This window comes from Dipodomys ordii, unplaced genomic scaffold, assembly GCF_000151885.1.
Source record: "Dipodomys ordii isolate 6190 unplaced genomic scaffold, Dord_2.0 Scaffold123, whole genome shotgun sequence".
NCBI classification, from domain to species: domain Eukaryota; kingdom Metazoa; phylum Chordata; class Mammalia; order Rodentia; family Heteromyidae; genus Dipodomys; species Dipodomys ordii.
The window spans coordinates 3798501-3811482 of record NW_012267339.1 but is presented as its reverse complement, the minus strand read 5'-3'; the positions used below and the strand labels follow the sequence as shown (position 1 = coordinate 3811482).

Sequence of the window (12982 nt, the reverse complement as noted above, 5' to 3'; positions counted from 1 at the left end):
ATTTCAGTAGTACTAGGTTTGAACTCAGGTCCTAGAACTTGCTAGATTGAGACCTTACCACTTGAGGCATACCTCCAGCTCTTTTTTGCTTGCTATGTTAGCTTTTTGCTTAAGCACATTACTGAACACTGATCCATCTACTTTTAAGCTTCCAAAGTTGCTAGTGACACAAGTGTCTACAGCTACATCCAGCTATCTGTTGTGGAGATGGAGTCTGTCAGACTTTTCTGCCAGGACTGGTTTCAAACTGTGATCTTCTATCTCTCAGCTTTCTGAGTAGGCAGGATAACAACTGTGGACCACCAGCACCTGGCTACATATGCAGTGTTTTTTGTTTTTATTTTTTATTTTTTAATTTTTAAAATTTTTTTGTTACATTCAAGCTCATTCAGGAAATCAGTCAGTGGTTGTTTTCAGAGGCTCCTGTTTTGGCCCAGACCCCAGACTGTCTGTAGCCCCTCCTACTTCTTCATCTGCTCCTTCTTCTTGTACTGCTTTTTCAAAGAATCTGGTTGCTTCATTCATAAAAATCAGTTATTCTCTTTGCTTCTTCCACAAATTACAAGATTAGCATAATAGAGAAAACAAAGTTTCCCTTCAGGAAATTGGAAAAACTGAAAACTGCAAATTATTTTAAAAAGTTTTCTTTATTTGATGGTACTGAAGTTTGAACTCAGGGTTTTACAATTCCTAGGCAACACTCTTGACCCATACCATTAGCCCCGTGTCAGTTGATTTTTCACACATATATATCACTCCTTTTTGCCGAGGCTGGCTTTGGATCATGGCTCTTCTATTTTTACCTCCTGTCTAGCTGTGACTACAGGGTTACACCACAATGTCCAACTTATATTTTGATTTAAGATCTTGCTAACTCTAGCTTTGGCTGGCCTCAAACTGTTGTCCTCACATTTCTGTCACTTGCAGAGTAAAAACCTTCCTGAAAGCACAGACATATATAAAATTGGGGGGGGGCAATTCTCAAGAGTTTTCATCACATGAATCCTTTCCCTAGGATGTAGCCAATCATTTCTCAGGGGGAATACATAAGTATTTTTTCCCATGCCTGAAAGTGTCAATGAGGCATTAACGCATTAAACTTGAATTGCAAAATTAAAAAGGTACCAAAATCAAGGATATAACACAACCTAGCATTTGGGATATTTTATACTAGTAGAGAACATTCTTTAGGCTTATTCCTTTATTTTCCAGCTTTAGTGATATTCACACTATTCAGAAGCTGAAACTGACAATTAACAACATTAAGTCATAAACGTAGTCATGATGGTAGCTTTAGTATGGTCTTGTTTGTAATGATTTGGGTAAATTGCCCAAAAGTGGTATTGCTGGGTCATAGGGGAGCTCTATGTGGAGTCTTTTGAGGAATCTCCATACTGCTTTCCAAAGTGGTTGAACAAGTTTACATTCCCACCAACAATGCAGTAGGGTTCCCTTTTGTCCTCATCCCCTCCAGCATCTGCTGTTATTATATTTCTTGATTACAGCCATTCTAACTGGGGTGAGGTAGAATCTCAATGTTGTCTTGATCTGCATTTCTTTTATGGCTAGAGAAGTTGAGCATTTCTTCATGTGTCTATTGGCCATTCTTATTTCCTCTTCAGAGAAGTCTCTCTTTAAGTCTTTAGCCCAAAATTATTTATTGGGCAGTTGTTTAAGATTTTTTGGAACCAACCCAGATGCCCCTCAGTAAATGAATGGATAAAGAAAATGTGGTATATACATACAATGGAATTCTATGCCTCCATCAAAAAGAATGACATTGTCCCATTTGTTATGAAATGGAAAGCCTTGGAAAAAATTATATTAAGTGGAGTAAGCCAGGCCCAAAGTAACATAGGTCCCATGGTTTCCCTTATCTGCAATAACTAGTAAAGGTCTAGGATAAGCAGAATAGTTAAAAAGCTATGTGCATATGATCACAGAAGATGATGTTAAGCAAAACAAACCCCAAGATAGGGACACAAGTGGGTTTTTCTTTCTTGCTGTTGTTTTTAATGTATTTATAATGTACTATGTGGTTTTTTTTTGTTTCTTTTGTATGTTCTCCCCCCATGGTATAATCCATTTTCACTGTATTTGATTCTGGTGCCCTGCAATCTTGTCTAATTTGTGGAGAGGAAGGGAAATAACAAAATGCTAAAACAAGGATACAGGTTGACCCATTATAACAATGAGATATACAAGACACTATGTTGAAAACAAACTTTACAATTTGGTGAGGGGGGGTTCTGGAGTAGGAGAGGGAAAGGATGGTAAGGGAAAAAAAGAAAGGGGTAACAATGCTCGATAGGAAAAGTACTCATTAGCTTACTCATGTAAGTGTAACTCCTCTGTACAGTATTTTTACAACAAAAAAATATAAAAAAGAACATTAAGTCATCATCTTACCATTGTTGTCTCTTGAATGGATCCAAAACTGTTAATAAAAATGTTGACTACTACATCAACAGGAATGCCTATGAATACAAAGGATATAGTCAGTAACTGTAAAAATCTTGGTCAGATTTTGCATAATCCAGTTTATATTTTCAATTTTTATCCTTTTTCAGAAATTCACAATGAAACATGAACTCTTTGGCCATAATGTAATATACTTATAATTTTTAAGTAGGATAATAATATAAATATATAATATGATAAAAATCAAAGAAAGATGAATTGTATATTATGTATTTATTATTCAAAAATAACTTTCCTCTTAAATTACAGAGATGAGAAAATGTTTTCACTTAAAAATGTGTTATTCAAGAGTCTTCAAGAAAGTGCAAACTGTTTCTTAAACAATCACAAAACAACTAGGGCTTTCTTACATTTTTCTAATCATTTACAGCTCTTAAATTAATTGGTATAATTTTATCCAAGAAAATTGATTTGATATATTTTAATATATTTTAAATATATTTTTTATTTTTAATCAGACATAGTAGAGGCATTAAAAGGATTCTGCTTGACTTGCTGGAAAATAACTTTAAAATTCATGGACTGTAAGCTAAGGTATGTTCAAACATTACAAATATCTTTCTTTTTAACTCCTTGTGGCTTCTGGTTGGGCTATCAAAGGGAAAATGTGACTGTAGCCTTTTAGCCATATAGCCTCTGACTGATGGAAAACAGGTGGCCAATCATTACAGGGCAGACATGTGACAGCCCAGACCAAGGCTGCTGTTGAAAGTAACTGAATAGGCCTGGTAATGAACAGAAATCCTGTTTTTACAACATACTTGTATAGCCATTTGACTGGAAGCAGCTGCAGACCTTTTCTTTGCAAAGGAGAGACAAAAAAATTAAGCTTTAAAATGTTAATCTGATCTACATCAAAATCTGTCCTAAACCATCAATAAGGATTACAGCTTTCCCATATGTGAACATTTTTTCCACAATCTTTCCTAAGTCATCAAGATTTAAACAAACAACAACAACAAAGATGAAAGCATAACAAAAATTTGACTTATATAAATATGCAATCTATCCATGATTTTTTTAAGTATAGTTTTCATTCTTGAAAGGTGTAATAAATGGTACTATTTTGTTGGGACAAAAATCATCTCTGTTGTAGACCACATAGTCACTTTTGTTCATAAAGTTCACATTTTTTAAAAACCACATGGCCATTCTTTATTTCAGCAAAAGAGTAGAAGGAACATATTTTCAAAGTGAAATAGCAACAAAAGTAGAATTTAAGTACATGCCACAACTGCTCTCCCTACTTTTACAATCACAATGGTGATTGTACAAATTCTGAAGTCTTTGTCTATAAATGAATGCAGGTGTGTCAGAGTCTACGTTTTAAAGCACTACATATAAAAATACAGCACTTAGAAAAGCTATTACAGAGCTTAGCCTATTCATCACAGCATACGCTCTTGTTTTTATTCTCTACTTGTAGCCATATAAGATTATTGGAATGAATCTTTTGCTTATTAATAAATATTTTGGGCACTAAATTGTTCTGAACCTAAACAGATTTCAGAATAGTTACATGCCAATTTGAAATTACATTGTTTGACTCTCACAAAGAATGATTGCATACAGATAAAATTTCTTTCTCAACTATAAAGAATGAATAGGGCTGGGAGGGGTTGAGCAACAAACCTTTGAAATTTGGTCTTATCCGGGGGTCATAACTGACTAACAGCCTGTTCAAGATGTTGCTGGTGGAGTTAGCAGGGACTCTTGCGAGGTCTTCTGCTGACTGCTGACTATAAGAAAGAAGAAAAAACCTGGTAAGGCTTAAGAAACAGTAAACAACAGAAATGGTAAATTTCTGAGAGAAAAGATTTTGTTTTTTGTTTTTTTGGAAATAAAGCTACAATTTCTATATGGCTTTTCTAAACAGAATTAAAGAGTAGAAGATATTGTGAGCAACACGAGATTTTTGAATGAAAAGTAACAACAACAAAAAGAAGTATTTTAACATTTAATTTTACTAAATCCATAAAACAGTGTTCTAAAGATTCTAGGTTACTTTCTATTAAAGCTACTTAGGGACAGACAGATCTTACCTGTCCTGAGAGAAATTGTGATCAAAGTCTAAGCAAGCACAAAAAGGATACACTCAAATGTCATTCTTTCTGATGGAGGCATAGAATTCCATTGTATATATCTACCACATTTTCATGATCCATTCATCTACTGAGGGGCATTTGTGTTGGTTCCTTATCTCAGTTATGGTGAATAATGCCACAATAAACACAGTTGTGCTGGTAGCTATAGCATGGCCTTGTTTGTGATGGTTTGGGTAAATGCCCAAAAGTGGAATTGCTGAGTCATAGCCGAGCTCTATATGTAGTTTTTTGAGGAACCTCTATACTATACTGCTTTCCAACGTGGTTGAACAAGTTTACACTCATACCAATGCAGTAGGGTTCCCAATGTTCGAAAGGAAATGTACTCATTACCTTACTCATGTAACTGTAACTCCTCTGTACATTATCTTTACAAAAAAAAAGTTAAAAAGCAAAAACAAAATCAATACCAACAAAAACAACAACAATAAAAATATGTTTTCATTTCAATAAGTAGGATTTTAACTGTTCAGAAGAAAAAAATAGGATGTATTTAGTGAGACATGGTAACAAAGAGCTTTTCTATGTGTGTGGGTTAAACTCAGAGTCTTACATCCTCACTCAGCTTTTTCTCTCACTGGTACTCTACCACTTGAGCCAAATAACTGGCTTTGTTTTTGGCTGGCTAATAGGAGGCAAAATTTTCAAAGATTTGTTTGCCAGGGCTGGCTTTAAACTTCCATTCTCAAATCTCAAACTCTACAGTTGCAAGGATTTTAAGTGTAAGCCACTGGCACCCAACTCAAAGAATGATTTAAAATGTTGTTTATTCTTAACTCTCTACCTAAGTAAAGCTTTATGTAAATGATATAATGTGACCAGAGGGACACTCTAAAATGTCATAAAAAATCACACAAATACTAGAAAAATGATATTTTCTCAACAAGTTCATTGAATAACCTGCCTGTTGAGTTAAATATTCAAGTTTATGGAAAACAAATCTGATAAGACTGAATTGATACATGTACTTCTTTGAAATAGAAAACATTGGGGTAGGAAACATTGAAGTAGAAAATGAAAACGATCAACTACATTTCCCAAAGGTAAAGGAGCTTATATAGATTTTTAAAATTTCTTCCCATGGTTTTATCAAATCAAATATCACACCTTCAGGTATTTGAACTTGGGTAATGAGATTTTTTATTTCATTGCAGGTGAAATTGGAACCTCCTTAGAGTCAATTGTTTTTCTTAATCACACCCAGAACATGCTGAAGGGAATGAAGGGAAAATCGGATATCAAGATGCAAGTTAGTGTTCAAACCCATCTACTAGTCTTCTTACTCAAGGGAGGAAAATAGAATTATGAAATACACTTGTATTGGATGAATTAATGACAACTATTATTATGTTTCTTGATACAAATTCTAAGTGCATTTCTTCTTAACAATGCTAAGATAACACTAAGTTTTACAGTTTCAAACTTTCAGGCCTCATTTTTTTTTCTTTTATCTGTAAGCTGGGTCAATTAGACTCAAATTCTAGCCATCTATCTCTATCAACTTTTGTAATTCTTCCAATAATCTAAACAGAATTAGTCCCTCTTCATCCATTACTGGATTTCATCTTTTTCAATATACAAATCTAAACCTAGACTGTTATTAAAATTCCCTTGAAATTCATCTCTTTTCTAAACTTTTGCCTCCATCGTTTCACCAAAGTACAATGGCAATTATTTCATAGCTCTTTCTGCCATATCAATGTGTAGACACCAACTAGACAAATCAGGTTATTTCAAACTATCTTATTTTTGTGAAAGATTAAGGTAGAGAGGAATTCTTATCATGCTAATTAAAACCTGCATATTCTTATCATGCTAATTAAAAGCAGCATATTCAGGAAATTATCAGTTACTCCTCTAACCTTGACTGCTTGGATGGAAAAGCAAGCACTTTAGATTCAGTTTGGCAATGTAGAACTTATGTGTGAGTGATTCTCTTTGAACACTTACCCTAGTCTCTCCATTTCCCAGTGAAGAAGCCTGGCCCACATCAACAGTATACTGTAATTTCCTTTTTTATTTTTTTAAGCAATATTGGTTTGAATTTGGAGCTCCATGCTTGGTTGGTGAGTACTCTATCACTTGAAGCAACCTTCATCCCTGCTTTTTGTTATTTTGGAGAAAATTTCCCTAAGTATCTCTGTATAAGCTGGTTTGAACTGAAATCCTCCAGATCACAGCCTCCTCAGGAGCTATGACTATAGAAATGAGACACTAGCACTTCTGTCGCTTTTTATTGGACAGCATACATATATGTATTGCTTTAGGGTGTGTGTGTGTGTGTGTGTGTGTGTGTGTGTGTGTGTATAAAAATTATATGTATACTATATAATATTAGTATAGTATAATACTATATAGTATATAATACAATATATATAATTATTGCATATATAATATATACTATATAAAACAGTATTTATACTACTATAATATTTGTTATACATACTAATATATATAATATAATATTATATATACTAATACTACACCTTAAGTTCTATGACAACTAAAATAATAAAATCAGTAGTATTAGTAGTTGGCTTAGTCTGCAATTTATTTCTTGGTTAATCATCTCTCAATGCTTCTATTTCTCCTCATAGTTTAGTACAAGTTGTGCCTTAACTACAGAAACTCAATGTCAATTGATAAGCTTACCAGGGATTTTATCAAATATCTGACAGCCCCTTTTCTACTCTTTTTATGTGTTTTAATATGTGCTTCTACATCTATCACAGGTAACCAACCTCATATGAATATTTTAATCAACAGTTCACCTATCTTTATAGTAGAAACCCAGGGATACTTTAAAATGTAAGTAAATTCTTGTGCAATTTAAATTGACACACATGAACTCAGGATTTTTTTCCTCACCTAAAAATATTATTTTTGTTTGGTTTAGAAATAATAGAACCACATTAAAATAATCTCTACTGATGAAAACACACTTATCCTTACAATTGTGAAAGCTATTAATATATTTTCAAAATAAGCATAAGATCAAGAAAAATTAAATGATTTTAATTAGGCTATGGACTTCAGGCCTGTGTCAGTACTTAAGTTTCCATATCCTAAATCTCAGCCCAATGTTTTATTCATTTGACTACACTATTTGTTTTACTTCAGCAAATCTATCAACAATTCCAATATATTTCAAAGCAAGATATTTCATTTCTTGGAAATATGATATTAATTTAAGAAAATAACTTATCCTACTCAGTCAAAGTTATCAAATGACTAGAGAAAATAATGTTTTATATCAAAACCTTTCTACAACCAGTTCTCTCTTTTGTTCCTTTGCCTAAAATTGAACCAAAGTCATTACTAATATGTAAAGTTATGCAAGGAATGTGTCAGGATATAGAGCTATGTGATGTAATGTCTCCCAGCAATGAAAGAAAAATCCACAATTGCTTTCTAAATGGAGACCTTCAATTTTCCATTAACTGTAGAACATTCTTATTTATACATGATCCCACAGCGAGCAGTTCAAAACAGATTTGTTTGAGCATACTGTCTTAATCTTCTCCCTCAACCCAATATTCTGATTCTAAAGGAATTACTGCCTTATTATTTTATAGGGTTACAAGTTCAATATGGTCAAAAGGCCTCTCACACTTGAGAGTAGCATGGATCTGTCTGTAACGGGTATGAGAGTTATTCTGGGCATGACCTAGAGCAAGTTCAAGGTCACAGACACAAGGGAAAAATGAGGTATGTAGAACTTAGAGGCTGTGGTAGTTCTTGTCACAGTGATTCTGTAGCCCTTGGAGTTAAAGAGCCCACAGAGATCTGATGAGAGGTTCTTTCCCAAAAAGTGTACACAAAATTTGCAGTTCTATGGTCCACAGAGTAAGAAAGCTTCCTTTACAGAAACAATTGCAATCATTCATCCTTATGCAGCAGTTCTGACTCTGTGAGATGCTTTGATTAATGCTAATGTTACTAGTGAGACAGAAGATACAAGAAAAAAACAAAGGATCCTTGTTGGGTGAGATATTGGATAGCAGATGCCCTTCTTTCTGAATGCTACTCTAGGAGGACTCTCAAAGGACTTATCAAAGAAAACAATATAACTGCAAATGGTGGTCACAGTGTTTTATTGGTCATTATATTTTAAAAGCCATATCTTCCTCCAGAATGAGGAGAAAACATGTTAAAAGAGGGACAGGGAGCCAACAGACAGAAATCCCTGTGGTCAACATTAGAGAAATTTTAGCAACAAAGTAAATTAGGACTGTCTTACAATCCAAAACATGAAATAAAAACCCATGAGTCTATACAGAAATAAATAAGAAGTTGAGTAAACAAATATACAGGGAAAACAGACAGATTTCTTATTCCTACTTCCCATAATGGGTGCAGGTCCTCTGTTCTCAAATTGATGGATATACATCCCCACTCCTAAGTGTGATCTGGGCATGTTGACTGCCTTCCCAACAGATGGAGATATATCAGAGAGGAAAGGGAATCTTACAGTGAAAACACTTGACAACTCCTACCTCAGCAAAAGATGGAAGTTACTTTCAGCTGTATGGATCCTGGACATGAAATGATCCTAAGGTTTCCCTCCCCTAAATTGAATCAGAGCTATTCATAAAAATACCATCAGTCAAATCTAAATTGAGAGATCATCTATAAAATACACAACTAACAATTCCCAAACTATCAAACTCATCAAAACATGTAAAGTCTGAACAACTGCCACAAGGAAACAAGATGACTAAATGTTACACAGAACACTGATGGGATCCAGGTATGGATAAAGGACATCAAACTGAAAGTACAGATATCTAAATAAAGTACAGACATCAGGAACAAGCTGTCACTATTGGTTCCTTAATTGTAAAATGAAGATGTATCACACCAATGAAAACTAACAGCAGAAAAATTAGGCACAAGGCACTGGGAACACTTTGGACTACCTTGACAATTTTTCTATAAATCCCAAACTGTTTTTAAAACAAAATGTTAATTTTTTTAAGGGGTAAAAAAAAGAAGCTGACATTTTCAGAGAGGCCACTTATATTCAATTCCAAATCCCAATATTTTCCAATTCCAAATCTTAGCTGGAAGCACAGACTCTTTCAGAGCATTGGACATACATCCAAGCCAGTGACAGGACAGTCACAGGTCTGATCTAACATGATTACATCTGCCAGTATAATGTAGTTGTGGGCCTTGCCACAGAACTAAGAGATAAAGCTGGTTAATCTTGAACTTTCTTCCTCCAAAGCTAAAAACTTAAATAAATCACTTTTATAAAGTATCTGGCTTTTAGGTATATTTTATAGAAGCAGAAATATACTAACATTCTTTAAAGAAATAACAAAAAAGCAATAAAACTTCATCAATAATGCAACTGTTAAAATACTGAGTTTTTTCTTTTAGTTTAGTTATTCTTTATTTTGCTAAATTTTGTCAGAGTGTTTACTATGTACTTAAGTCTTTTATTCTGAAATAGTAATAGTATTTAAGGTAGGAATAAAGCCTTTAATCTTAAGTACTCAGGAAGCCAAGACTCAGAGGATCTCAGTTTGAAGCCAGCCAAGGCAAGAAAGTCTAAAAGACTTCAGCTCCAATTAACAAGCAAAATCTGAGTTTAGAGGCATAGCTCAGTGGTAGAGTGTCATCTATGAGCAAGAAATCCAAAACCTGAGTTCCAAATCCCAGTACAGCAACAACAACCAAAAACCTCAGGGAATTTAAAACCATGAGTTTGCACAAGCAGAACAAGTGATCATCAATCTTGAATGTACAAAAGATTCAGGTGAGGATTTTCACAAACTACCAATGTCTAGACTCTGTCCTTTGCCCCAAGAATTCCTAGGGACAGAGACAAGGGTCAGATTGGGATGGATAAAGAAGCACTAAAGAAACACAATGAAAAGGATCTAATAAATACATATGTAAAGATATAAGAGGAAACTGACTTAAGTAACTTAAGATTTAAGGATGTGCTATTTGCAAATAGAAGCCCAAAAAACTAGCATTGTAGTTCCAGTTCAAACCTATAGTCTTATGAACCAGAAGTACCAACAATTTGATTGATATCTTATTCTGATCTTAGAGAAATAAGAGCACCAATAATACTATCCTCATAAGACAAAAGCATCATAATACCTCTTCTAATTGTATTTTCTATACTTTGTTTCTATATTAGAGTAAGAAATAGTATACTTTAAATGTTTATTCTTTCAAACACTTAATTTAGAACAATGAGTGTTCATGATTTACAAAAGGAACATAATGAGGAAGACTCTAGTAAGATATCATATCTCACCAAGATAGTGATAAAAAGTTTTGTATTGTTTTTATTCTGTGTTGTTTTCAAGGCAGGGTCTTATTGTGTTGACCAGACTGGTCTTGAACTCACAATTCTCTGGCCTCAACCTCCCAAGTTCATGAATTAATAGGCAAGTACTACCTGCAAACACACCAGTAGGACAAGAAGAGAACTTTATCACCACAAACCTCATGGCATCATACTCAAATATGATGGGGATGAAATCCTCAGAAAACAATTTCCCCCTGAGAAGAAAGCTCTGATTTCCATGGACAGGAGGAGAATGCGACAGCTGTAGTGAGAAATAGATACACAGGCAGAGTGACCATGAATATTCATCTTCTCTGCTTTTCTGCTCCCTAATCCCCCCACCCCACACATAGAATACCAAACTTCTCTTCATATGCAACTTTCTAACGGCATGCTCTGAAACCATGCTTTACAGCCCACTAAGTATTCCTTAATCCAGTTATGCTGACACTTGAAATTAAAATCCAATGGTCAAAATTCAAAGCAAAGGGAGAACTGTGGAAGCAATGATCAAAGCAGCCCGCCACGGAGAAATGATCATGTAGGAGGCCATCAGTTAGATCTTCAATAGAAACCCTGAAGGCAGCAAGGTGATGGGAAAATAAATCGAAAGTGCTGGAAAAAATAGATAAACAACAATGTCCATCCTAAATAAAGGAGATAAAAACTTTTCCAGACAAAGAAAAACGAACACTAAAATGACTTTAAAAATGCAGAAAAAAAATCACTTCAAGTGGAAGTGAAAGGTAACTGGATACCCTCAGAGGTGTGAAATTGCTGGTGGGGATAAATAATTGGGCTAATACATATGCCATAGCACTGCAGTCAATAGTGGTGGGCAAGCCATGTTAATTTTAATATAAAACTTTAGAGAAAAGAATCTGAACAACTAAATTCCTTAAAATACAATACAATAATTGCCATAGATAATGTGAGATAGAAGGGTAAAAATGGCAATGACTTATTTGGTCAACATTAAGCTGTTATTGACTTAGGATAATTACAAAATATTTTGTAAACCTCATAAAAAACAAAAAGAAAGTGCCTTTCTAAGCCATACAAAAAAAGAAAGAGCAAACAATGCACATAAATACATATATACTCATACACAAAGGAAGACAAATAGCACTGAAAGGAAGTGACAAGAAGTAAGAAAATAACCTATTTATAAGATATTTCTTTGTCGTTTTGTATGTCCCTCCCCCATGGTATAACCCCTGTTATCACTGTATTTGATGTTGTTATAATTTGTGAAGGGGGAGGAAAAAAAACAAATTGTTTAAATAGGGATACAGGTGGACCCATTGCACCAATGAGATGTACAAGATGTTATGTCGAAAATGAACTTTACAACTTTTGCACAGGATGGGAGGGGTGAAATGGAAGGGATGGGAAAGAAAACAAAGGAGGAGGCTACAATGCTTGATAAGAAATGTACTCATTGCCTTGCCCATGTAATAGTAACCCCTCTGTACAGTATTTACAGAATAAAAAAAAAGTAAGACAAGACAACAGAAGAGCAATGGTAAGTCCTTCCATGTTTACAATTTCCTTACATTTACATATATTCATTAATTTTTCAGTGAAAAAATAAAGGCTAAATGGATTTTAAAAAATAAGATTGTACTACATTGTATCAAACTACATTCAAACTACATTTTCTTCAATACTTTCATAGTTAAGAACACACATAGAATGAAGGTGGTGAGATAGAAAAGGTTAATTGGCAAGCAAATTAGAATGATAGAGAGGGTGACCATATTGATAAAAGACAAAATAGACTTTGAGTCAAGACTGTCACCTGACAGGACTGGCACACACACACACACACACACACACACACACACACACACACACAGTCAGAAGTGTTTCAGAAGGACATTATTCACTCAGAAAAGGGCTACTCCACTAGAAAGATATAACAATAAGTATATATTCATTCAGTTAGAAACATATAAATATATAGTGACAATAATAGCAGAGAGTAATTGCAATACAGTAATGAAAGTGTTTAAAACTCTACTTTCAAAAATGGACAAAACAACCAGAAAACACACAGCAGGGAAATCAATCTCTACTATAGACC

The 12982-nt window shown here is 34.2% G+C and overlaps 1 protein-coding gene across 1 annotated transcript in view; it reads right to left on the bottom strand.

Moving 5' to 3' along the window:
* Glrb (glycine receptor, beta) overlaps positions 1-12982 on the bottom strand; it is an 85628-nt gene that overhangs the window by 46243 nt on the left and 26403 nt on the right. Inside the window, exons 2-3 of the mRNA XM_013029829.1 lie at positions 4114-4220; positions 2410-2477 (exon numbers count right to left, since the gene is read on the bottom strand). Of these exons, the coding sequence (XP_012885283.1) occupies positions 2410-2477; positions 4114-4220 (175 nt within the window). The remainder of the gene's footprint in view (positions 1-2409; positions 2478-4113; positions 4221-12982) is intronic.